The sequence below is a fragment of the Mauremys mutica genome, chromosome 13 (assembly GCF_020497125.1).
Source record: "Mauremys mutica isolate MM-2020 ecotype Southern chromosome 13, ASM2049712v1, whole genome shotgun sequence".
In the NCBI taxonomy this organism is placed as follows: domain Eukaryota; kingdom Metazoa; phylum Chordata; order Testudines; family Geoemydidae; genus Mauremys; species Mauremys mutica.
The window spans coordinates 44,326,126-44,350,217 of NC_059084.1; the positions used below are offsets into that span (position 1 = coordinate 44,326,126).

The 24,092-nt window shown below is 50.5% G+C and overlaps 4 protein-coding genes across 4 annotated transcripts; all 4 read left to right on the forward strand.

Annotated features, from left to right (window-relative positions):
- Window positions 1-1,988: 1,988 nt before the first annotated feature.
- On the forward strand, window positions 1,989-2,921 carry LOC123347443 (putative olfactory receptor 10D4). Its single transcript, XM_044984860.1, has one exon. The coding sequence runs from the start codon at window positions 1,989-1,991 to the stop codon at window positions 2,919-2,921; it is 933 nt and encodes a 310-aa protein (XP_044840795.1).
- Window positions 2,922-4,419: 1,498 nt separating this feature from the next.
- Window positions 4,420-9,011, forward strand: LOC123347444 (olfactory receptor 958-like). The gene is made up of 2 exons (XM_044984861.1): window positions 4,420-4,575; window positions 8,066-9,011. The coding sequence occupies exon 2, from the start codon at window positions 8,079-8,081 to the stop codon at window positions 9,009-9,011; it is 933 nt and encodes a 310-aa protein (XP_044840796.1). The 5' UTR covers window positions 4,420-4,575; window positions 8,066-8,078.
- Window positions 9,012-14,346: 5,335 nt separating this feature from the next.
- On the forward strand, window positions 14,347-15,279 carry LOC123348081 (olfactory receptor 958-like). The gene has a single exon (XM_044985400.1). The coding sequence runs from the start codon at window positions 14,347-14,349 to the stop codon at window positions 15,277-15,279; it is 933 nt and encodes a 310-aa protein (XP_044841335.1).
- Window positions 15,280-21,936: 6,657 nt separating this feature from the next.
- Window positions 21,937-22,881, forward strand: LOC123347445 (olfactory receptor 10G6-like). Its single transcript, XM_044984863.1, has one exon. The coding sequence runs from the start codon at window positions 21,940-21,942 to the stop codon at window positions 22,879-22,881; it is 942 nt and encodes a 313-aa protein (XP_044840798.1). The 5' UTR covers window positions 21,937-21,939.
- The last annotated feature ends 1,211 nt before the right edge of the window (window positions 22,882-24,092 follow it).

Sequence of the window (24,092 nt, forward strand, 5' to 3'; positions counted from 1 at the left end):
AGGATAGGTTCCTGGGTTAATGTTTTTGTTGTGTGGTGTGTGGTTGCTCGTGAGTATTTGCTTCAGGTTGGGGGGGCTGTCTGTAAGCGAGGACTAGTCTGTCTACCAAGGTCTGTGAGAGTGAGGAATACAGACTTGGAGTACCAAATTCGAACTAAAGAGCCCTCTAGTTCGAATTAATGGACGGTTGAGCGGTTAGTTCGAATTAACGCTGCTAAATTCGAATTAAAGTCCTAGTGTAGACCAGGCCTAAGATGGTTACCACTCCAAAGGCAGTTCCAGTTTTGGTGTTTGTGGCAATGACACATGGAACTCAGCTCATGCAAGCCAAGAGTAACCTCTGAGCCTGGACTCCAGAGCAGTGAGATGACTCAGCCTGGGAACTCGTTAGAAATGTCAACATCTTAATTAACCTCAATGGCCATTGTGCCCCATGGGGTGTTATGTCTGAGCTGGGGATAACACACCTAGAGAGATTAATTATCACGTCTGCTTCGGACCCTGCATTCTGGCTCCCAAGTAAGATGCCCCCCAGAGGGAGAGCGGGAAATGAGAGAGATTAGAGGAAACCGCCGAAGGGCCAGTCCCAGTGGTCCATGAGCGTTAGCTGAAATGATGCCCAATCTCCGTTAATTGGAGACTCTGCCAAAGTCTCAGACCAGGAGCCTCTCGGGGATTTAGGGCCCTGGTCCTGAGGGGCTCGGTGGAGATATAAAGACCAGGGAGAGCTGTAAGGAGGCTGGAAGCTGTGAGAAAGCTGTGGGGTCTGCAGCAGCGTAGGGTGATATGCTGCAGATTACGTATCTCGGATGGATACCAAGCACCCAGGCTGTGCACCTCTCCTGGGCGATGGGCCATTCGGGATAAGAAAGCTGGATGGTGCTAGTCAGGAGTCACGGCCGGGGGACAGAAAAGGAGAATTCCCGTCAGCTGGAGCCGCCTCTCCCAATGCAGCCAGTGTAAGGCCCCTGCTTTGATAAAGTTCTTCTCTCTCTGTCCCTCAGTCTGTGTCTGTCCCTGAACCTGTCACTCTGCCTCGTGCTGAGGAAGGTGTCAGCCAAATATTTTCTTTAGAGAGAAATCGATCCAGCCGTCCACCCATCCTTCCCTGGGAAGTACCTGTCTGCCAGTCTCTGTATCATTTATCTTTCTCTCTCCATCTGTCATAACCTGAACCCACCAGTATCTCTGCTTCCTGTGCCTCTCCTGCCTCGGAAACTCCCTGGAAAAATTCACACAGATACTTCGCCATTGTCCTTCAAAGCTCACCTTAAAAAGCTCCTGTCCCATCTACAGAGCCCAGCCTGCTGTTCACAGCAGAGCGATGACAAGCTGTGTCTAGGGGCCCTGGAACAATTTGTGCAGTGAGGGTGTGAGTGCCATTGAACCAAACTGTGAACCCTGCATATGATGGAAACCACGTCAAGCCAGCGGGTGCTGCCGAACCCCCAGCACCCCTAGCTCCACCACTTGTGGCTGTGGTTCTTCCCCTTCTCCTGCTTTCTTTTTCCTTCTTTCTGGGACCCCGATAAATACCCCCAAACAACTCACAGCTCCAACAAAGCTGAGGTCATTCAAAGCTGAGAGAGAAAAAACTGCTAGTGAGAAACATTACCCACAAACGGAAGGCTCTGAGGTACTGTGGTGAGAATGGGAGGTAAGGGCCTAGATAGAATAGAACTGAAGAAATTGGAGTAGGTGAGGAGAGAAGAGAAGAGAAGAGAAGAGAAGAGAATAGACGTCCCCTTTGTCTCTGGGCAGTAAGATCTTCAAGGCAGATATTTTCTCTCTCTGTGATCAGTACCAGCACAATGAGGCTGTGACCCCAACTGGCCATCCAGTGACAGAAATATACACCGCTCGCGATGGCAGTGAATAATGGGGGCAGTGGAAGGAAGGGTGACCATTGCAGCTATGTGACAATAGGTCTTTTTGTTTCAGTAACTCACTGGCATTATTTCTCTCCCCTACCCAGGAATGAGTCCCACATGGGGCTGGTCAACCACACTCTGGTGACTCATTTCATCCTCTTAGGGATCCCTGATGCTGACGGCCTCCAGACCATCCTCTTCATCACCTTCTTAGCCTTCTACGTCTGCACACTGCTGGGCAACCTGCTCATCTTCTCAGCCATCCTCGCTGACCCTCGCTTGCACACCCCCATGTATTTCTTCCTCTGCAATCTCGCCGTGCTGGACATTGGTTTTTCTTCCATCAGTACACCCAAAATGCTGACCATCCTCTGGGGTCAGAGGAGGGTCATCTCGCTGGGCGGCTGCATGTCCCAGGTTTTCTTCTATCACTTCCTGGGCAGCACCGAGTGCCTCCTCTACACCGTCATGGCCTACGACCGGTACGTAGCCATCTGCCACCCGCTGCGCTACCGGCTCATCATGAACCGGAGGGTGTGCGCCCTCCTGGCCGCTGGCACCTGGATCACCAGCTCCTTTCATGCCACCATCCTCACCAGTCTGACCTTCACGCTGCCCTACTGTGGGTCCAATGTGGTGGACTATTTCTTCTGTGACATCTTCCCAGTGGTCAAGCTGGCCTGTGCAGACACGTACATCATTGAGACCGTGACCTTGACCAACACTGGGGTGGTGCCCATGACCTGCTTCCTCCTCATCCTCATTTCCTACATCCGAATCATGTTCTCTGTCCTGAAGATGAACTCGGCTGAAGGGCGGCGCAAAGCGGCCTCCACTTGCGCCTCGCATCTCACAGTGGTGACGCTGTTCTTCGGGGATTGTGCCATGATCTACACTCAGCCCCACCTGAGCAAAGTGCTGGTGACTGCTGTGCAGATCTTCGGCAATGTGGTCACACCCATGCTGAACCCGGCTATCTACACACTGAGAAACAAGGAGGTGAAAGCGGCTCTGAGAAAACTGAGAGGGGTTCAAATACCTGAACACTGATGTGCGGCAGCTGCAGAAATAGCAAGCGTCTCCGTGTGGAAATACATCTACATATACATCTGCATGTTCCTTTTGTGAACCTCTCTCTCTCCCCCACATCCCCTCTCAGCTCCATCGATCTATCTGGAGCTCTACACGTCATCGAAATGCTCCTAAAGATCCCTAGCTGTCTTTGACACACTGTGAGGCTGATATGTTCAAAGTAGCCTAAGAGAGATGAAAAACGCCATCTGCATTCAAATTAACAGGTATTGGAGATCTGAACCTTGAAGAGGACTTTGAAAAATCTCAGCCTTATTACACACATCTGCAGAGCTCAAACTCTTTAAATCTATCCTTACAAAGCAGGTTTTCTACTCCTTCAATTATTCTCATGGCTCTTTTCTGAACCCTCTCCGATTTATCAGCCCCCTTCTGGAATTGTGAACACCAGAACGGGACCCTGTACCAGCAGCGGTTGTGCCAGTGCCAAACAGAGATGTAAAATCAACTCTCTGCTCGGACTCAATATTCCTCCTTAATGCACCCCGAACCATATAGGGAGGGAGTAGAGAGTGGGGGGCAGGGCACTGGAGGAAGAGATGATGTGAGGGCAGGGTCTCAGGGGAAGGGGCGGGTGGCTTGTCCGCTGTTCAGGTGCCAGTGGATCCTCACTTTTAGGGAGCTTCTGTCACTCCGGATCCAGATCCCGACTGGGGAGGAGATTGGTGGAGTTATTCCAGGGTTAGGGTTGAGATGGACGTCAGTGGAGTTTTCCCAGGGCGAGGGAGGAGGATGCTCGTGTTATTCTAGGGTTAGCACTGGGGAAAAGGTCAAAGGAATTCTGCTCGGGTTGAGGCAGGGCAGTTGGGTGCCGCTAGGGTTCAGTTGATGCACACGGTCAATAAAGTTACCCAGGGTTGAGTGGAGGCAGGAAGTGAATACATTCATGCCAGGGTTAATGCGGGCGAGGCAGGAAGTTAGGTGGGTGATGTCATCTCCTTGCCGTTCAGTTCCCCACCTGAGACACGGTGGTAAAAATTATTCTTTTCTCCCACCCATTTCTCTTGTAAGCTCTTTGGGGCAGGAGCTGTCTCTGGCCGTATGTGGGTGCAGCCCCTACTGCAACAGGACCTCGGGCCTTCCACCCAACAGAAACAATAGAGCGTTGTTCAGCATTATCCCTGGCTCCTGGCACGTGGGTTTAACCTTGTGCCTTGAAATGAACAAATAATACAAGAAAAGAAGTAAAAGGAATCTGGGGGGGATGTCGTGAGCCTGGCCCCTGGCATGTTGATCTGCAGAGCAGCACATGCAAGCCGAGCACCGCGGCAGGAGAAATATCCCTGACTCGGAGGGAAGGGCGTCCCCTACTGAGTTGCCCTCACCGCTCCCTGACCTGCAGAGCCCCCTTTGCACTGCAGGGGTTTGTCTGAAAATTTCTCTCTTGTTTCTCCAGGAAACCAAATTTCTCTCTTGTTTCTCCGGGGAACCAATCTCCACAGAGCCACAAATCCAGACTATGCTGCCTGAGAAATGAAAACCTGGAATGGAAGTTCAGTGCAGAAATTGTGCACATTGATTTTAAAAAGCACAGTAGCTGGTGATGGACAGTGGGAAAGCTCTCTTTACTTTCAAGCCATGGGCTCGGGGCAGCCACAAAGGGAGAAGGAGGGTGAGCAGATGACTATAGTATTTTCTAACTGAGAACTGTATCAACTCAACTAGGGTGACCAGACAGCAAGGTGAAAAATCAGTTCGGGGGTGGGTTGTGCAGAAGGAAGAGAGCCCGTGGGAATTATTGGCAAACCATTATCCTGTGGGTAAGACAAAGGTCTGGGACAAAGGAGATCTGGGTTCCAGTACAGTGTCTGTAGAAGAGCCCTTGATTGCCCTTCAGAAACTCACTAAATTGCATTGTGACTCAGTTTCCCCATCTGTTATACGTGGCTAATTAAATCCTTTGTCACTCTCAGCTATTAAAGGTGTATCACATTCAGACAGGGACTGTCTCTTACTCTGTGACTCTGCAGGGTGTGGCATGAAACAGCCTGCGTCTCAGCTCCAGACTGTAGGTCGTATCATAATACCAATGATAAAAATAGTGATAATACAAACTAAAATACTCAAAGGCAGTTCCGGTTCTGGTGTTTGTGGCAACGACACAGAACTCAGCTCATGCTAGCCAAGAGTAACCTCAGAGCCTGGTCTCCAGAGCATTGAGACGGTTGAGCCTGGGAACTCATTAGAAATATCATCATTTTAATTAACCTCAATGGCCATTGCGCCCCCTGGGGTGTTATGCCTGGGCTGGGGATAACACACCTACAGAGATTAATTACCATGTCTGCTTCTGCCCCTGCATTCTGGCTCCCAAGTAAGATGCCCCACTGAGGAAGAACGGGAAATGATACAGATAAGAGGAATCATGAGGACCTTATTACAACTGTGGTGTTAGGACACCAGCAAATGGATGGATGAGATCATTGCTGGAACCCCCCCAATCTAGCCCTGTGTCTCTCACATCCCTTTCTGTGTGGGGTCTGTGGATATCTCCACATTAACGTACTTCACACCTATTTAGTTATCCACTCCTGACCCCTTAGTGCAGATGCACAGTAGAGGTCCGAGATGAGGTGCGGGTCTATCACTCCGCACTCTTGGCCAGTAAAGAAGCAGCTTTGATTCAGTTAAATCAGCCCTAATGCTCTAAAGGCCCCGACTCCTGAACCCTGATTGCACAGAGGGGAGGGTAAGAGAACAGGCCCAGAGGCTTAGAGAGATGTAGAGCGAGGGTCATCCCAATGAAAAGAGAAGGGTCTTACGGCCAGTGCTCGGGCTGGAACCCAGGAAATCTGGACCAGATTCCTGGCTCTTCCACAACCTCCCTTTGTCAGCTTAGACAATTCAATCCGATCGAGAGTTTCATCCGACCAGTAGGAATTGGGTCCCAATGCCCAGTGAACTGGAATGAGTTGTGGGAGCCCGGCTCCTTTGAAAATCCCACCCTGAAAACCTCTGTGCCTCAGTTTCCCCTTGTAACATGTGGCTGATAATTCTCACAGTGTTTGGCTTAGGTAGCTAGTGAGCTCTGACAGGCAGGATCTGTCTCACCCTGTGTCTCTGTGGCATCCAGGACAACATTGTCAGGATCTAGCTGGAGTTGCTGGGAGCTACTGTACTGCCCCAAACGACTCAATGCTCTTCTTGGAGTCTCTGGTATCTTGCAAAACACGATGTGAAGTTGTACGCAGGACGTAGGTTTTTCTCCATCTACACAGGGAGGAATTTCACCTTCACACATAACCACACCACTGCATGAATACATCCCTGTGCGCACACAGACACACAGATGGGGGCAGGAGAACAGCAGGACATACAAACGCAGAGAAAGCTGTGCTGGATACGGAGCCCTCCAGCTGAACCTCCAGCCCAGTTTACTCCTATTTCATGTCAGTGGGGGGAATTCGCTGGCTTGTGTCACAGAACCGGAGAGACTAGACGAACATGAATGTCCCATCCCATCCCCGCTCCAATGGCTGGGCCAGATTCTCAGCTGGTAGAAATCTACACAGCTCTCATGATTGCAGTAGTGTTAATCCTGATTTATACCAGGTGCCTGGCTGGGAGGGGAAGGAGCCCCAGGGAATCCAATGGAATTGCTCAGGAGTCAGGTCAGGGGGAGCAAGACTTGAATCCGGACCTGGGTGGAGGTGGGGATCTGGCCAATTCAGTTCCATGGTGCTACTCTTATTGAAACCGCCGAAGGGCCAGTCCCAGTGGTCCATGAGCGTTAGCTGAAATGATGCCCAATCTCTGTTAATTGGAGACTCAACCAAGATTTCAGATTAGGAGCCTCTCGAGGATTTAGGGCCCTGGTCCTGAGGGGCTCGGCAGAGATATAAAGACCTGGGAGAGCTGTAAGGAAGCTGGAAGTTGTGAGAAAGCTGTGGGGTCTGCAGCAGCGTGGGGTGATATGCTGCAGGTTAGGTCTCCCGGTTGGATACCAAGCACCCAGGCTGTGCACCTCTCCTGGGTGATGGGCCACTTGGGATAAGAAAGCTGGATGGTGCTAGTCAGGAGTCACGGCCGGGGGACAGAAAAGGAGAATTCCCGTCAGCTGGAGCCGCCTCTCCCAATGCAGCCAGTGTAAGGCCCCTGCTTTGGTAAAGTTCTTCTCTCTCTGTCCCTCAGTCTGTGTTTGTCCCTGAACCTGTCACTGTGCCTCGGGCCGAGGAAGGTGTCTGGCAAATATTTTCTTTAGAGAAAAATCGATCCAGCCGTCCACCCATCCTTCCCTGGGCAGTACCTGTCTGCAAGTCTCTGTATCATTTATCTTTCTCTCTCCATCTGTCATAACCTTAACCCACCAGTATCTCCGCTTCCTCTGCCTCTCCTGCCTGGGAAACTCCCTGGAAAAATTCACACAGACACTTCGCCATTGTCATTCAAAGCTCACCTTAAAAAGCCCCTGTCCCATCTACAGAGCCCAGCCTGCTGTTCACGGCAGAGCGATGACAAGCTGTGTCTAGGGGCCCTGGAACAATTTGTGCAGTGAGGGTGTGAGTGCCATTGAACCAGACAGTGAACCCTGCATATGATGGAAACCACGTCAAGCCAGCGGGTGCTGCCGAACCCCCAGCACCCCTAGCTCCACCACCTCTGGCTGTGGTTCTTCCCCTTCTCCTGCTTTCCTTTTCCTTCTCTCTCTAACCCCGATAAATACCCCCAAACAACCCACAGCTCCAACAAAGCTGAGGTCATTCAAAGCTGAGAGAGAAAAAACTACTAGTGAGAAATGTTAGCCACAAATGGAAGGCTCTGAGGTACTGTGGTGAGAATGGCAGGTAAGGGCCTAGATAGAATAGAACTGAAGAAATTGGAGCAGGTGAGGAGAGAAGAGAATAGAATAGAATAGAATAGAATAGACGTCCCCTTTGTCTCTGGGCAGTAAGATCTTCAAGGCAGATATTTTCTCTCTCTGTGATCAGTACCAGCACAATGAGGCTGTGACCCCAACTGGCCATCCAGTGACAGAAATATACACCGCTCGCGATGGCAGTGAATAATGGGGGCAGTGGAAGGAAGGGTGATAATTGCAGCTATGTGACAATAGGTCTTTTTGTTTCAGTAACTCACTGGCATTATTTCTCTCCCCTACCCAGGAATGAGTCCCACATGGGGCTGGTCAACCACACTCTGGTGACTCATTTCATCCTCTTAGGGATCCCTGATGCTGACGGCTTCCAGACCATCCTCTTTATCACCTTCTTAGCTTTCTACGTCTGCACACTGCTGGGCAACCTGCTCATCTTCTCAGCCATCCTCGCTGACCCCCGCTTGCACACCCCCATGTATTTCTTCCTCTGTAATCTCGCCGTGCTGGACATTGGTTTTTCTTCCATCAGTACACCCAAAATGCTGACCAACCTCTGGGGTCAGAGCAGGATCATCTCGCTGGGTGGGTGCATGTCCCAGGTTTTCTTCTACCACTTCCTGGGCAGCAGCGAGTGCCTCCTCTACACCGTCATGGCCTACGACCGGTACGTAGCCATCTGCCACCCGCTGCGCTACCGGCTCATCATGAACCGGAGGGTGTGCGCCCTCCTGGCCTCTGGCACCTGGATCACCAGCTCCTTTCATGCCACCATCCTCACCAGTCTGACCTTCACGCTGTCCTACTGTGGGTCCAATGTGGTGGACTATTTCTTCTGTGACATCTTCCCCGTGGTCAAGCTGGCCTGTGCAGACACGTACATCATTGAGACCGTGACCTTGACCAACACTGGGGTGGTGCCCATGACCTGCTTCCTCCTCATCCTCATTTCCTACATCCGAATCATGTTCTCTGTCCTGAAGATGAACTCGGCCGAAGGGCGGCGCAAAGCGGCCTCCACTTGCGCCTCGCATCTCACAGTGGTGACGCTGTTCTTCGGGCAATGTGCCCTGATCTACACTCAGCCCCACCTGAGCAAAGTGCTGGTGACTGCTGTGCAGATCTTCAGCAACGTGGTCACACCCATGCTGAACCCGGCTATCTACACACTGAGGAACAAGGAGGTGAAAGCGGCTCTGAGAAAACTGAGAAGGGGTCAAATACCTGAACATTGATGTGCGGCAGTTGCAGAAATAGCAAGCATCTCCGTGTGGAAATACATCTACATATACATCTGCATGGCTGCTCCATGGCTTTTGTGAACCTCTCTCTCTCCCCCACATACCCACTCAGCTCCATCGATCTATCTGGAGCTTTACACTTCATAGAAATGCTCCTAAAGATCCCTAGCTGTCTTTGACACACTGTAAGGCTGACATGTTCAAAGCTGCCTAAGGGAGATGCACACGCCGTCTGCATTCAAATTAACAGGCATTGGAGATCTGAACCTTGAAGAGGACTTTGAAAATCTCAGCCTTATTACACACATCTGCAGAGCTCAGACTCTTTAAATCTATTCTTACAAGGCAGGTTTTCTACTCCTTCAATTATTCTCATGGCTCTTTTCTGAACCATCTCCAATTTATCAGCCCCCTTCTGGAATTGTGAACACCAGAACGGGACCCTGTACCAGCAGCGGTCATGCCAGTGCAAAACAGAGAGGTAAAATCAACTCTCTGCTCGGACTCAATATTCCTCCTTAATGCACCCAGAGCTATATAGGGAGGGAGCAGAGAGTGGGGGGCAGGACATTGGGGGAAGAGGTGATGGGAGGGTGAGGTCTCATGAGGTGGGGAAGCATGCGTGACTGGCCCACTGTTCAGGTGCCAGTGGATCCTGACTTTTAGGGAGGTTCCATCACTCCGGATCCAGATCCCAACTGGGGAGGAGATTGGTGGAGTTATTCCAGGGTTAGGGTTGCAGGGCTGCCCAGAGGGGACAGGGCAAGTGGGGCAATTTTCCCCAGGCCCCGGGCCCCAGTGGAGCCCCCATGAGAATATCGTATTCTATAGTATTGCAACTTTTTTTATGGAAGGGGCCCCCAAAATTGCTTTGCCCCAGGCCCCCTGAATCCTCTGGGTGGCCCTGTAGGGTTGGGATGGATGTCAGGGGAGTTTTCCCAGGGTGAGGGAGGAGGGCACTGGTGTTATCCTAGGTTTAGCGTTGGGGAAAAGGTCAAAGGAATTCTGCTTGGATTGAGGCAGGGCAGTTGGGTGATGTTAGGGTTCAGCTGATGCATGAGGTCAATAAAGTTACCCAGGGCTGGGGTGAGGCAGGAAGTGAATACATGCGTGCCAGGGTTAATGCGGGCAAGGCAGGAACTTAGGTGAATGATGTCATCTCCTTGCGGTTCAGTTCCCCACTTGAGACACAGTGGTAAAAATTATTCCTTTCTCCCACCCATTTCTCTTGTAAGCTCTTTAGGGCAGGGGCTGTCTCTGGCCGTCTGTGGGTGCAGCCCCTACTGCAACAGGGCCTCGGGCCTTCCACCCAACAGAAACAATAGAGCGTTGTTCAGCATTATCCCTGACTCCTGGGACGTGGGTTTAACCTTTTGCCTTGAAATGAACAAATAATACAAGAAAAGAAGTGAAAGGAATCCGGGGGAGATGCCTTGAGCCTGGTCCCTGGCAGGTCGATCTGCAGAGCAGCACATGCGAGCCCAACACCGCGGCACGAGAAATACCCCTGACTCGGAGGGAAGGGCGTCCCCTACTGAGTTGCCCTCACCGCTCCCTGAACTGCAGCACCCCCTTTGCACTATGGAGCTTGTCCTGAATTTTCTCTGTTGTTTCTCCGGGGAACCAATGTTCACAGAGCCACAAATCCAGACTACGCTGCCTGAGAAATGAAAACCTGGAATGGAAGTTCAGTGCAGTAACTGTGCACATTGATTTAAAAAAACTGCAGTAGCTTCTGATGGAGAGTGGGAAAGCTCTCTTTACCGACAGGCCATGGGCACGGGCCAGCCATAAAGGGAGAAGCAGGGTGAGCAGACGGCTATAGTATTTTGTAACTGAGAACTGTATCAACTCAACTAGGGTGACCAGACAGCAAGGTGAAAAATCAGTTCATGTGGTGGTGGGTTGTGCAGAAGGAAGAGAGCACGTGGGAATTATTGGCAAACCATTATCCTGTGGGTAAGACAAAGGCCTGGGACACAGGAGATCTGAGTTCCAGTACAGTCTCTATAGAAGAGTCCCTGATTGCCCTTCAGTAACTCACTCAATCGCTTTGTGCCTCAGTTTCCTCATCTGTTATACATGGCTAATTAAAACCTTTGTCACTCTCAGCTATTAAAGGTGTATCACATTCAGACAGGGACTGTTTCTTACTGTGTGTCTCTGTGGGGTGTGGCACAAAGCAGCCTATGTCTCAGTTCCAGATTGTAGGTCGTACCATAATACTGATGATAATAATAGTGATAATACAAACTAATATTCTCAAAGGCAGTTCCTGTTCTGGGGTTTGTGTCAACGACACACAGAACTCAGCTCATGCAAGCCAAGAGTAACCTCTGAGCCTAGTCTCCAGAGCAGTGAGACGGCTCAGCCTGGGAACTCGTTAGAAATATCAACATTTTAATTAACCTCAACGGCCATTGAGCCCCTTAGGGTGTTATGCCTGGGCTGGGGATAACACACCTACAGAGATTAATTATCACGTCTGCTTTGGCCCCTGCATTCTGGCTCCCAAGTAAGAAGCCCCTCAGAGAAAGAGCGGGAAATGAGAGAGATTACAGGAATCGCAAGGGAACTTATTACAACTGCGGAGCTTGGACACCAGCTAATGGATGGATGAGATCATTGCTGGAACTCCCCCTAATCTAGGCCTGTCTCTCTCACATCCCTCTCTGTGTGGGGTCTGTGGATATGTCCACATTCACATACTTCTCACCTATTTAGCTAACCACTTCTGACCCCTTAGTGCAGATGCACAGTGGAGGTCCTAGACGAGGTGCGGGTCTCTCATTCCGGTCTCTTGGCTAGTAAAGAAGCAGCCTTGGTTCAGTTAAATCAGCCGTAATGCTCTAAAGGCCCCGACTCCTGAACCCTGATTGCATAGAGGGGAGGGTAAGAGAACAGGCCCAGAGGCTTAGAGAGATGCAGAGCGAGGTTCATCCCAATGAAAAGAGAAGGCTCTTATGGCCAGTGCTCGGGCTGGAACCCAGGAAATCTGGACCAGATTACCGGCTCTTCCACAGCCTCCCTTTGTCACCTTAGACAATTCAATCCGATCGAGAGTTTCATCCGACCAGTAGGAATTGGGTCCCAATGCCCAGTGAATTGGAATGAGTTGTGGGAGCCCGGCTCCTTTGAAAATCCCACCCTGAAACTCTCCGTGCCTCAGTTTCACCTTTTAACATGTGGCTGATAATTGTCACAGTGTTTGGCTTAATTAGCTACTGAGCTCTGACAGGCAGGATCTGTCTCACCCTGTGTCTCTGTGGCATCCAGGACAACATTGTCAGGATCTAGCTGGAGTTGCTGGGAGCTACTGTACTGCCCCAAACGACTCAATGCTCTTCTTGGAGTCTCTGGTATCTTGCAAAACATGATGTGAAGTTGTACGCAGGACGTAGGTTTTTCTCCATCTACACAGGGGGGAATTTCACCCTCACACATAACCACACCACAGCATGAATACATCCCTGTGCGCACACAGACACAGAGATGGGGGCAGGAGAACAGCAGGACATACAAACCCAGGAGAAAGCTGTGCTGGATACAGAGCCCTCCAGCTGAACCTCCAGGCCAGTTTACTCCTATTTCATGTCAGTGGGGGGAATTTGTTGGCTTGTGTCACAGAACCGGAGAGACTAGACAAGCATGAATGTCCCATCCCATCCCCCCTCCAATGGCTGGGCCAGATACTCAGCTGGTAGAAATCTACACAGCTCTCATGATTGCAGTAGTGTTACTCCTGATTTACATCAGGTGCCTGGCTGGGAGGGGAAGGAGCCCCAGGGAATCTAATGGAATTGCTCAGGAGTCAGGTCAGGGGGAGCAAGACTTGAATCCAGACCTGGGTGGAGGTGGGGATATGGCCAATTCAGTTCCATGGTGCTACTCTTATTGAAACCGCCGAAGGGCCACTCCCAGTGGTCCATGAGCGTTAGCTGAAATGATGCCCAATCTCTGTTAATTGGAGACTCAACCAAGATTTCAGATTAGGAGCCTCTCGAGGATTTAGGGCCCTGGTCCTGAGGGGCTCGGCGGAGATATAAAGACCAGGGAGAGCTGGAAGGAGGCTGGAAGCTGTGATAAATCTGTGGGGTCTGCAGCAGCGTGGGGTGATATGCTGAAGATTAGGTCTCCCGGTTGGATACCTAGCACCCAGGCTGTGCACCTCTCCTGGGCTATGGGCCGTTTGGGATAAGAAAGCTGGATGGTGCTAGAAAGGAGTCACTGCCAGGAGACAGAAAAGGAGAATTCCCGTCAGCTGGAGCCGCCTCTCCCAAAGCAGCCAGTGTAAGGCCCCTGCTTTGGTAAATTCTTCTCTCTCTGTCCCTCAATCTGTGTCTGTCTCTGAACCTGTCACTGTGCCTCGTGCCGAGGAAGGTGTCTGCCAAATATTTTCTTTAGAGAGAAATCGATCCAGCCGTCCACCCATCCTTCCCTGGGCAGTACCTGTCTGCCAGTCTCTGTATCATTTATCTTCCTTTCTCCATCTGTCATAACCTGAACCCACCAGTATCTCCGCTTCCTCTGCCTCTCCTGCCTGGGAAACTCCCTGGAAAAATTCACACAGACACTTCGTCATTGTCATTCAAAGCTCACCTTAAAAAGCCCCTGTCCCATCTACAGAGCCCAGCCTGCTGTTCACGGCAGAGCGATGACAAGCTGTGTCTAGGGGCCCTGGAACAATTTGTGCAGTGAGGGTGTGAGTGCCATTGAACCAAACTGTGAACCCTGGATATGATGGAAACCATGTCAAGCCAGGGGGTGCTGCCGAACCCTCAGCACCCCTAGCTCCACCACCTCTGGCTGTGGTTCTTCCCCTTCTCCTGCTTTCCTTTTCCTTCTCTCTGGGACCCCGATAAATACCCCCAAACAACTCACAGCTCCAACAAAGCTGAGGTCATTCAAAGCTGAGAGAGAAAAAACTACTAATGAGAAATGTTAGCCACAAATGGAAGGCTCTGAGGTACTGTGGTGAGAATGGGGGGTAAGGGCCTAGATAGAATAGAACTGAAAAAATTGGAGTAGGTGAGGAGAGAAAAGAAGAAGAACATAGAATAGAATAGAATAGAATAGAATAGAATAGAGTCCCCTTTGTCTCTTTGTCTCTGAACAGTAAGATCTTCAAGGCAGATATTTTCTCTCTCTGTGATCAGCGCCAGCCCAGTGAGGCCATGACCCCAACTGGCCATCCAGTGACAGAAATATACACCGCTCCCGATGGCAGTGAATAATGGGGGCAGTGGAAGGAAGAGTGACCATTGCAGCTATTTTTGTTTCAATAACTCCCTGGCATTATTTCTCTCCCCTACCCAGGAATGAGTCCCACATGGGGCTGGTCAACCACACTCTGGTGACTCATTTCATCCTCTTCGGGATCCCTGATGCCGATGGCTTCCAGACCATCCTCTTCATCACCTTCTTAGACTTCTACCTCTGCACGCTGCTGGGCAACCTGCTCATCTTCTCAGCCATCCTCGCTGACCCCCGCTTGCACACCCCCATGTATTTCTTCCTCTGCAATCTCGCCATGCTGGACATTGGAATCTCCTCCATCAGCATCCCTAAATATCTGACCATCCTCTGGGGTCAGAGCAGGGTCATCTCGCTGGGTGGGTGCATGTCCCAGATCTTCTTTGGGCACTTCCTGGGCAGCACCGAGTGCCTGCTCTACACCGTCATGGCTTATGACCGGTATGTGGCCATCTGCCACCCACTGTGGTACCTGCCCATCATGAACCGGAGGGTGTGCGCCCTCCTGGCCGCTGGCACCTGGATCACCAGCTCCTTCCACGCCACCATCCTCACCAGCCTGACCTTCACGCTGCCCTACTGTGGGTCCAATGTGGTGGACTATTTCTTCTGTGACATCTTCCCGGTGGTCAAGCTGGCCTGTGCAGACACGTACATCATTGAGACCGTGACCTTGACAAACATTGGTCTTGTGCCCATAACTTGCTTCCTCCTCATTCTTGCATCCTACATCAGGATCATCTACTCTGTCTTGAATATGAACTCAGCCGAAGGGTGGCGCAAAGTGGCCTCCACTTGCACCTCGCATCTGGTGGTGGTGACGCTGTTCTTTGGTCCCTGCGCCCTGGTCTACACTCAGCCCCAGCCAAGCAAAGTGCTGATGACTGCTGTGCAGATCTTTGGCAATGTGGTCACGCCCATGCTGAACCCGGCCATCTATACGCTGAGGAACAAGGAGGTGAAGGCAGCTCTGAAAAAACTGAGAGGGGGTCAAATGCCTGCACGTTGATGTGTAGCATCTGCAGGAATCACACGTGAGTCTGAATGGAAACATATCTACAAATACATCTGCACGCTTGCTCCATGGCTTTTGTGAACCTCTGTGTCTCTCCCCATCCCCACACAGCCCCATCTATCTATCTGGAGTTCTACAAATCGTAGAAATGCTCCTAAAAATCCCTTCCGGTCTTTTAACATACTGTAAGGCTGACATTTTCAAAGCTGTCTAAGGGACCAGCATACTCAGTCTGCATCAAAATTAAAAGGAACTGGAGTGCCAAATTTTGTAGAAAACTATGTAAATCTCAGCTTTATTACACAGATCTTCAGAAGCAAGTGCAGCATCTTCTGCAAATGCAAAAGGGAAGGAAAAAAATTCCCTTCATTTTCTGGTATGAACCACAGCTCACCAAGCACCTGCCCTAGGTGGCTGCCTAAAATTCCTGGGAGAACCATTGGATTTTTCACCATGCCCTAAAGATCAATGTATTTGTGGTAAAATTTGCAAAGCCGCCTAAGTGATTTAGGAGACTAACTCCCAGTGTCAAAAGTGATGGAGGCATTTAGGAGTCTTATTCTCCCTGAAAAGCTGTGGGAAGTATGTGTCTGAGGACCAGATTTTCAAAGGCATGTTTTAGTCACCTAATAAGGTTTCTAAGAGCACCTTGAGTGAGTCAGGCGCCAGACTCCCAGTTACTTTCTGTAGGAGTTAAACACCTAACCTATTTAGAAGCTCTATGTGCCTAGTGGAATTTACTAAACTCCTTCATAAAGCTAGACCTTATGGCAGATTTTTAAAGATAGGAACCTAGTGGGATTTTCAAAAGATTTGCTCATAGAAATCAATGAGAGTTAGATGTCAAGCACCAGATTTTTAAAGGTGTGACAGATATGGCAATTTCCTGGATAAACCTTATTGAGTTAAGTTTAATCCCTTGGGGTCTGTTGTATTACAAATACAATTGTGCGTGTGTTATTGTGGACTGAATGTAACTTTTCTAGGAGACTGATGAATGGAATCTTGGGGAAATGTGAGGAACTGCAAAGAACTGTTTGGGACAGTACATGTGAAGAACTGTTTGGGACAGTACATGTGAAGGGGGTACTTTGGAGGTCTTTCAAAGCTATGTTGCATGGAGAAAAAAAATTTCTCTATGGATTACCTGCTCCTGGAAACGCCAGATCAAAACCCCCATCCTGCATAAAGAATGGACTAAACTTGTCGTGCTTGAGCTAGTTTTGAGCTAAGGCTGTTATGAGCTGGTAACCACAGAAGAGACCCGGTTGTGCGGTTTGAAGGACTAATCCCCTGACAGAGCCCATGTTGGAGTTGGGCTGATCTTTGCTAAGCTTATTACTATGCATGTAGGTTCTTTTATGGTTTTTAGTGATATCTCTGTATTGCTTTTACCTTAAGAATAAAATATGCTTGCTTAGCAAGAACTGTGTGGTAAGAACTGTGCACCACCCAGAGGGGAGCAGCAAAGCAGGGCTGCTTAGGCAGGATGGCTTTTGAGGGAATAATGCAGTGAAGGGAAATGTTAAGCCTGGAAAAGCCCCAGTCAGGAGGGAAAGAGACATGGGTCTCCTCCCAAGATGCGCCCCTGCTGGACCACTATGGAGAAATACAAGTGCAGTTGCTCTAAACTGTGACAATAATCTGGGCCTAAACTCCAAGGCCATTTGAAAATCCCACTATGTGCCTATCTGCACCTGTAGGTGACAATATACCTGTGAAAATCTGGCCTTTGTCCCATGGAATTTCAGTGAGAACTGGGCACCTTAATGGCTTTTGAAAATGGGACCTTCTCTCCTAAGACAATTAGGTGGTTTTTAAAAATTCACCCTCTACTTAGATAGAGCAAGAAAGATAAATAAGTAAAAAAAGGAATGAAAATGCTAATAGAAGATTTAACTTATGTGAGAACTCTACACTCATCACACACAATGTGTTTGGGATTTGTGCTGCTTATGTACTGTGTCTTCTGCATGTGGTTGTGCTTGAAGTTTGAGTAATATGGAGTGGGAATAAAACCTGTGAATAAAGCTTGTTTTTTCTTGTTTCCTACCCTCAGCTGTTGTTTGATTGGAACTTGTCTCTAGTTTTCTCTCTGACGAAGTGGGTATTCACCCACGAAAGCTCATGCTCCAATAAGTCTGTTCATCTATAAGGTGCCACAGGACTCTTTGCTGCCTCTAAGTTTTCTGTGCTTTTTCTAGGTGTTCCAATGAAAAATAAATCTGGAACTCAGTGTCTGGAGAGGACTGGGCCCATTTATAAGACCGGCAGAGAACAAGTGAAATTTAAGAGAACTGTAAAAATATGAAATGAAAATAGTTGGGTTTTAAGGCTGGAATTTCCAAAAGGAAGACAAAAGTCTATGGCAATTAGACACTTAGCTCCTGGGAGGTGCCTTTGAAATTCCCACCCTAAAGTACACGTGTGATAGGAAGTTCACCATGGTCTGCTCACTGGTTACTTACCACTTAAGCCCTAAACTGCACACTTAGTCTGACAAACTCAAGGCCACAAGATACTGAGGACAAGAGCTTTTTAGATTTCAAAAAAGGATCCGACAGGTGTACAGATGAGAACATCTCGAGTTATATAAAAGCCAGTCACTACCATCATTATTATGGACTAGTAATAAATGATCCCTTGAAGCTTTTCTTTGATGGAAAATTGGGTTTTCAATGGACCTGTGCAGGGGAAAACATCACCCAATAGATGGGAATGTGAACCTCTACAACTGAAAAATTGGTTACATTGACACACAATGAACTGAGCACCAAGGAAATTAATGCTACTGGGCCAGAAAGTTATAGAAATCTCACTACATTTAGATATGGCCATATGACCAGACCCTTATTGGTATAAACTGACATGTCCCCACTGACTTCAATTCACACCAGTTGAAGATCTGAACCATTGACTCCAATGGAGCTGAGGCAAGTTCACACCAGCTGGGGATCTGCCTCCACTCTAGCAGGTACTGTGCAGAGCCAGTCCTTGTCCTAAAGTGCTCATGATCTAAACAGCCTAAAGGAAGTGGCACTAGTCCCATTTTACAGATGGGAAGCCAAAGCAAGCAGAGTGCAAGTGACACAGGTGTCTGGAGTCCCATTGGTGCCAACTTTCAAAAGTGCCGGAGGGTGCTCAACCCCCGGCTCTGCCCCAGGCCCCACCCCTACCCCCACTCCCACTCCCACTCCACCCCTTCCCCCAAGGCCCTAACCCTGCCCTGACTCCTCCCCTGCTCCACCCTGACCCTGCTTCTTCCTGCCCCATTTCACCCCCTCTCCAGACAGTTGACAAGAGGTTAAGGATAGTTATCATAAGGAAATAAATTCAAGTAGTATAATGACTCAGCCGTTCCCAGTCTCTATTCAAGCCAGGGTTAATGGTATCTAATTTGCAAATCAATCAAGCTCAGCAGTTTCTCCTTGGAGTCTGTTTTTGAAGTCTTTCTGTTGCAAAATTGTCACCTTCAGGTCTGTTACTGAGTGGCCAGAGAGGCTGAAGTGTTCTCCTGCTGGTTTTTGAGTGTTATGATTCCTGATGTCAGATTTGTGTCCATTTATTCTTTTGCGTAGAGACTGTCCAGTTTGGCCAATGTACATGGCAGAGGGGCATTGCTGGCACATGATGGCATATATCACATTAGTAGATGTGCAGGTGAATGAGCCCCTGATGGCGTGGCTGATGTGATTAGGTCCAGTGATCGTGTCACTTGAATAGATATGTGGACAGAGTTGGCATCGGGCTTTGTTGCAAGGATAGGTTCCTCAGTTAGTGTTTTTGTTGTGTGGTGTGTGGTTGCTGATGAGTATTTGCTTCAGGTTAGGGGGCTGTCTGTAAGCGAAGACTAGTCTGTCTCCCAAGATCTGTGAAACTGAGGGATCATCTTTCAGGATAGGTTGTAGATCTTTGATGATGTGCTGGAGAGGTTTTAGCTGGAGGCTGAAGGTGACGGCTAGTGGCGTTCTGTTATTTCACTCTCATTACACTACTTGAATCTTTTTCCATATGATAACTATCCTTACACCTCTTGTCAACTGTCTGTAATTGATCATCTTGATTATCACTACAAAAGTTTTTTTCCTGCCGGTAACAGGTCATTTTAATTAATTAGCCTCTTATAGCTGGTATGGCATCTTCTCTGTATGTATATATATACTCTTATTATATGTTCCATTCTATGCATCCGATGAAGTGGGCTGTAGCCCACAAAAGCTTATGCTCAAATAAATTTGTTAGTCTCTAAGGTGCCACAAGTACTCCTGTTCTTCCTAGGCAGTCATTTCCCATTTTATATGTGTGTGACTGATTGTTCCATCCTAAATAGAGTAATTTGCATTTGTCTTTATTGAATTTCATGCTATTTACTTCAGACCATTTCTCCAATTTGTCCAGATAATTTTGAATTATAATCCTATCCTCCAAAACATTTGCAACCCCTCCCAGCTTGGTATCATCCACAAACCCTCTAAGTGTACTCTCTATGCCATGATCTAAATTGTTGATGAAGCTATTGAACAAAACCAAACCCAGAACTGACCCCTATGAAACCCCACTCATTATGCCCTTCCAGCCTTACTGTGAACCACTCATAATTACTCTCTGGGAATTGTTGTCCAACTAGTTATGCACCTACATTATAGTAGCTCCATCTAGGTTTTATCTCCCTAGTTTGTTAATGAGAGGTCATGCAAGACTGTATCAAAAGCCTTACTAAAGTCTAGGTCAGGGGTCTCAAACTCAAATCACCACGAGGGCCACATGAGGACTAGTACATTGGCCCGAGGGCCGCATCACTGACACCTTTACATATAAAGATACAAAAGCCTTGGCTCTGCCCCTGGCCCCGCCCCCACTCCACCCCTTCCATGAGGCCCTGTCCCACCCCACCTCTTCCCACCCCTTCCCCGTCCTTGTTCCAACCCCTTTCCCTCCAAGTCTGTTCCAAACCCAAGGTGGCTCCCCCTAATGCCACCTTGGGTTCAGAACAGACTTGGAAGGGAGAGCAACACCTGGTGACCCCCCCTCATCCCATTGCATAAAACAAAGCACCCCCTAGTGCCATTCTGGAGCATGGGGGTCAGCACCGACTGGTAGGGGAGCATGCCCCCTACTGAGCCCGTATCCCACTCCCTGCAGTCCTGCACTGGGTCATTCTTTTAAGATCCATGGTCTCCTTTAACAGCTAAGTCAATGCTCTGTTGCCTTCATTTTTGCCCCAAACACCATTTCTAATGATGCCCATTGGGGTTTGCCAATGGGGGACCTCATTACTTGCTTGAAAATACAGCAACTGTCAACAGTTTAATATGAGTGGTGCTGGGGAGAGAGAAATACATGAGGGGGAAGAGGCGAGAGCACAGAGACTAGTGCAGGAGGGACGCCAGGTTAAAAGAAGTTGCAGAGAGAAAGGACACAACAGAGCTGAGGGCAAAATTTAACAGAGTGGAGCAACGATGCATAGAAACGGAGATCAGCACCGAGACCCACCCAGCTCAGGCTCCCACCGTGAGAGGCAAGTTCATGGACTCTGCAGCCGGCAACTCCGGGATGATCTCTTATAGGGGACATTTACACCGAGTCCCTGCCTGTTTGGGGCTGGCATCACATTGGAGCCAAAGCCACCTCCTGTGTGAAATGTTTGATTGGGGGGATTTAAGGGAGATCTCAGAGCATGGAAGAGAGCAAATAGGACCTGCTTGACTACCAAGTCATGCATCCCAGCTGCAACGCACTCCAGGTAACTGTATCCGGGGGGCAGCTGCAGGACTGGTCTGTCACCTGTTTCAGTCTCTCTCTGCTGCTCTTTCTCACTACAGGGCCAGGTTCCTAGCTGGTGAAAATTTCCATTTCCCATGGCAAGTGAGTCCTTCATGCCACAGAACAGCCACTCACTCCTTGATGGTGGCCTGAACTGGCAACATCAGGGGAAGGTGCAAAAACCTCTGCAGGGGGCAGTTCCAGAATTGACTTTCCAGAGAGGGTTTTTTTTTCCTATCCCAGGTCACTTAGAAGTTGAGTTTGACTCAAAAGTGGGAAGCTTTATCCCCTTATGTTCTGCGGAGCACCCCCGTTGAAATCCACTCCTGCGCAGTGGGACCAGCATGAGGACTAGACACCAAAGTCCTGAGGTGGGGGTTTGAGAAGGACTTCCTCTTGTCAAGTGTGGGCTGCAGGGAGTTAGAAGATGGGGAAGGGACACTAGGATCTGGACTCTTGGGATGTAGGGTTGTATCCCCATCCCTGGGAAGGGAATGGAGTCCAGTGGGGAAGATTGGGGGTGGGCTGGGGCTTCTGGATTATTTTCACAGCTCTGGGTGGTGAGTGAGAGTTAAGGAGTGGGGAGGGGATGTGAGTCAGGTCTCCAGGTCTGTATTTCCAGCTCTGGGAGGTAAGTGGGGTCCAGAGGGTTAGAGCAAGGGTGGTTGGTTGCCAGGACTACAGAGTTAAGGTCCCAGCTCTTGGAGCTGAGCAGGATCTCATGGGGTAGAGCAGAGAGGGAGAGATGGGGAGTCAGGGCTTCTGGGCTCGATTCTTCCCCGACACAGGAGTGAATCTTGTCCCAAATGCCCCTGCAAAGATAATCCACTGCTTCTCTGCTCATTAATCATTAACACCCCGGGTTCACCTTCAGGGACACAGACCAAGTAAATGGAGTGTGGGAACCAATCCCAGCTGACCCATTTCGTCCTGATGGGGCTCCCATATCCCCCAGAGCTGCGGATTCCCTTGTTCCTCTTCTTCCTCATCATCTACCTGTTGACGCTGTGTGGGAACCTGCTCATATTGCTGGCAGTGGCCCGGGAGCGCCAGCTGCACAAGCCCATGTACTGGTTCCTCTGCTACTTGTCCTTCCTGGACATGACGGTCTCCTCGGTAGTGGTGCCCAAGATGGTGTCCGGCTTCCTGCCGGGCGGCGGGGCCATCTCCTTCCAGGGCTGCGTGGCCCAGCTCTTCTTCTTCCACTTCCTTGGCTGCACCGAGTGCTTCCTCTACACGGTTATGGCCTACGACCGCTTCCTGGCCATCTGCAAGCCACTGCACTACAGCGTCATTATGAACCACAGAACCTGCCTGTGCCTGGCAGCGGGGACCTGGTTAGGGGGCTCCCTGCACTCCACCCTACAGACTGCGCTGACCTTCCAGCTGCCCTATGGCCAAGAGAACAGGGTGGGATACATCCTCTGTGATATCCGAGCTGTGCTGAAGCTGGCCTGCGGGGACACGGCGCTCAACGAACTGGTGACGTTTGTGGACATCGGCTTCCTGGCCCTCACCTGCTTCCTTCTGATCCTGATGTCCTATGTCTACATCGTCTCAGCCATCCTGAGGATCCGCTCGGCTGAGGGCAGGCGCCGGGCCTTCTCCACCTGCGTGGCTCATGTCACCGTGGTGGTGACCTACTATGTGCCCGGGCTCTTCATCTACCTGAGGCCAGGATCCTGGCACCCACTGGATGGTGTGGTGGCTGTATTCTACACCACGGTGACCCCGCTCCTCAACCCCCTCATCTACACGCTGAGGAACAAGGAGATGAAAGATGCCCTGATGAGACTGGGGGGGGGCAGGAAACTGCCAGGCCCTGAGCTATGATTATCCTGCTTTCAGCAGGAACTGCCTGAGAACTGGCCTGGAAGAGAGGGACTTGGAGACAGAAATCAGAACTCCCCTGTTCTGCCTCTGTTCGGTGGGGGAGCTGGGGTCAGTGGCTTGGAGTAGGAACGGCTGAAAGTTCAGATCTTTGATTTCTGCCCCTGATTCTGGGAAAGGAGCAGGTTATTGTTCTTGGGAGCAGGTTAGGTGTGTGGGAGGGAGCTCTGGGCTGGGGAAGGGGATTGGGGTGTGGACTCTGGGCTGGGGGGTGGGGTTGAGAGATTAGGTGTGTGGAAGGGGGCTCTGGGCTGGGGCAGGGGATTGGGGTGTGGACTCTGGGCTGGGGGATGGGGTCGAAGGGTTAGATGTGTGGGAAGGGGCTCTGGGCTGGGGAAGGGGATTGGGGTGTGGACTCTGGGCTGGGGGTGGGGTAGAGAGGTTAGGTGTGTTGGAGGGGGCTCTGGGCTGGGGCAGGGGATTGGGGTGTGGACTCTGGGCTGGGGGGTGGGGTCGAAGGGTTAGATGTGTGGAAGGGGGCTCTGGGCTGGGGTAGGGGGTTGGGGTGTGGACTCTGGGCTGGGGGTGGGGTCGAAGGGTTAGATGTGTGGGAGGGGGCTCTGGGCTGGGGCAGGGGATTGGGGTGTGGACTCTGGGCTGGGGGTGGGGTTGAGAGGTTAGGTGTGTGGGAGGGGGCTCTAGGCTGGGGCAGGGGATTGGGGTGTGGACTCTGGGCTGGGGGGTGGGGTCGAAGGGTTAGATGTGTGGGAGGGGGCTCTGGGCTGGGGCAGGGGATTGGGGTGTGGACTCTGGGCTGGGGGTGGGGTTGAGAGGTTAGGTGTGTGGGAGGGGGCTCTGGGCTGGGGCAGGGGATTGGGGTGTGGACTCTGGGCTGGGGGGTGGGGTCGAAGGGTTAGATGTGTTGGAGGGGGCTCTGGGCTGGGGCAGGGGATTGGGGTGTGGACTCTGGGCTGGGGGGTGGGGTCGAAGGGTTAGATGTGTGGGAGGGGGCTCTGGGCTGGGGAAGGGGATTGGGGTGTGGACTCTGGGTTGGGGAATGGGGTTGAGAGGTTAGGTGTGTGGGAGGGGGCTCTGGGATGGGGTAGTGGGTTGGGGTGTGGACTCTGGGCTGGGGGTGGGGTCGAAGGGTTAGATGTGTTGGAGGGGGCTCTGGGCTGGGGCAGGGGATTGGGGTGTGGACTCTGGGTTGGGGG

Coding starts and splice junctions, on each gene's coding strand:
- LOC123347445 (XM_044984863.1), top strand. CDS start 21,940: ATGGAGTGTGGGAACCAATCCCAGCTGACCCATTTCGTCCTGATGGGG.
- LOC123348081 (XM_044985400.1), top strand. CDS start 14,347: ATGGGGCTGGTCAACCACACTCTGGTGACTCATTTCATCCTCTTCGGG.
- LOC123347444 (XM_044984861.1), top strand. CDS start 8,079: ATGGGGCTGGTCAACCACACTCTGGTGACTCATTTCATCCTCTTAGGG.
- LOC123347443 (XM_044984860.1), top strand. CDS start 1,989: ATGGGGCTGGTCAACCACACTCTGGTGACTCATTTCATCCTCTTAGGG.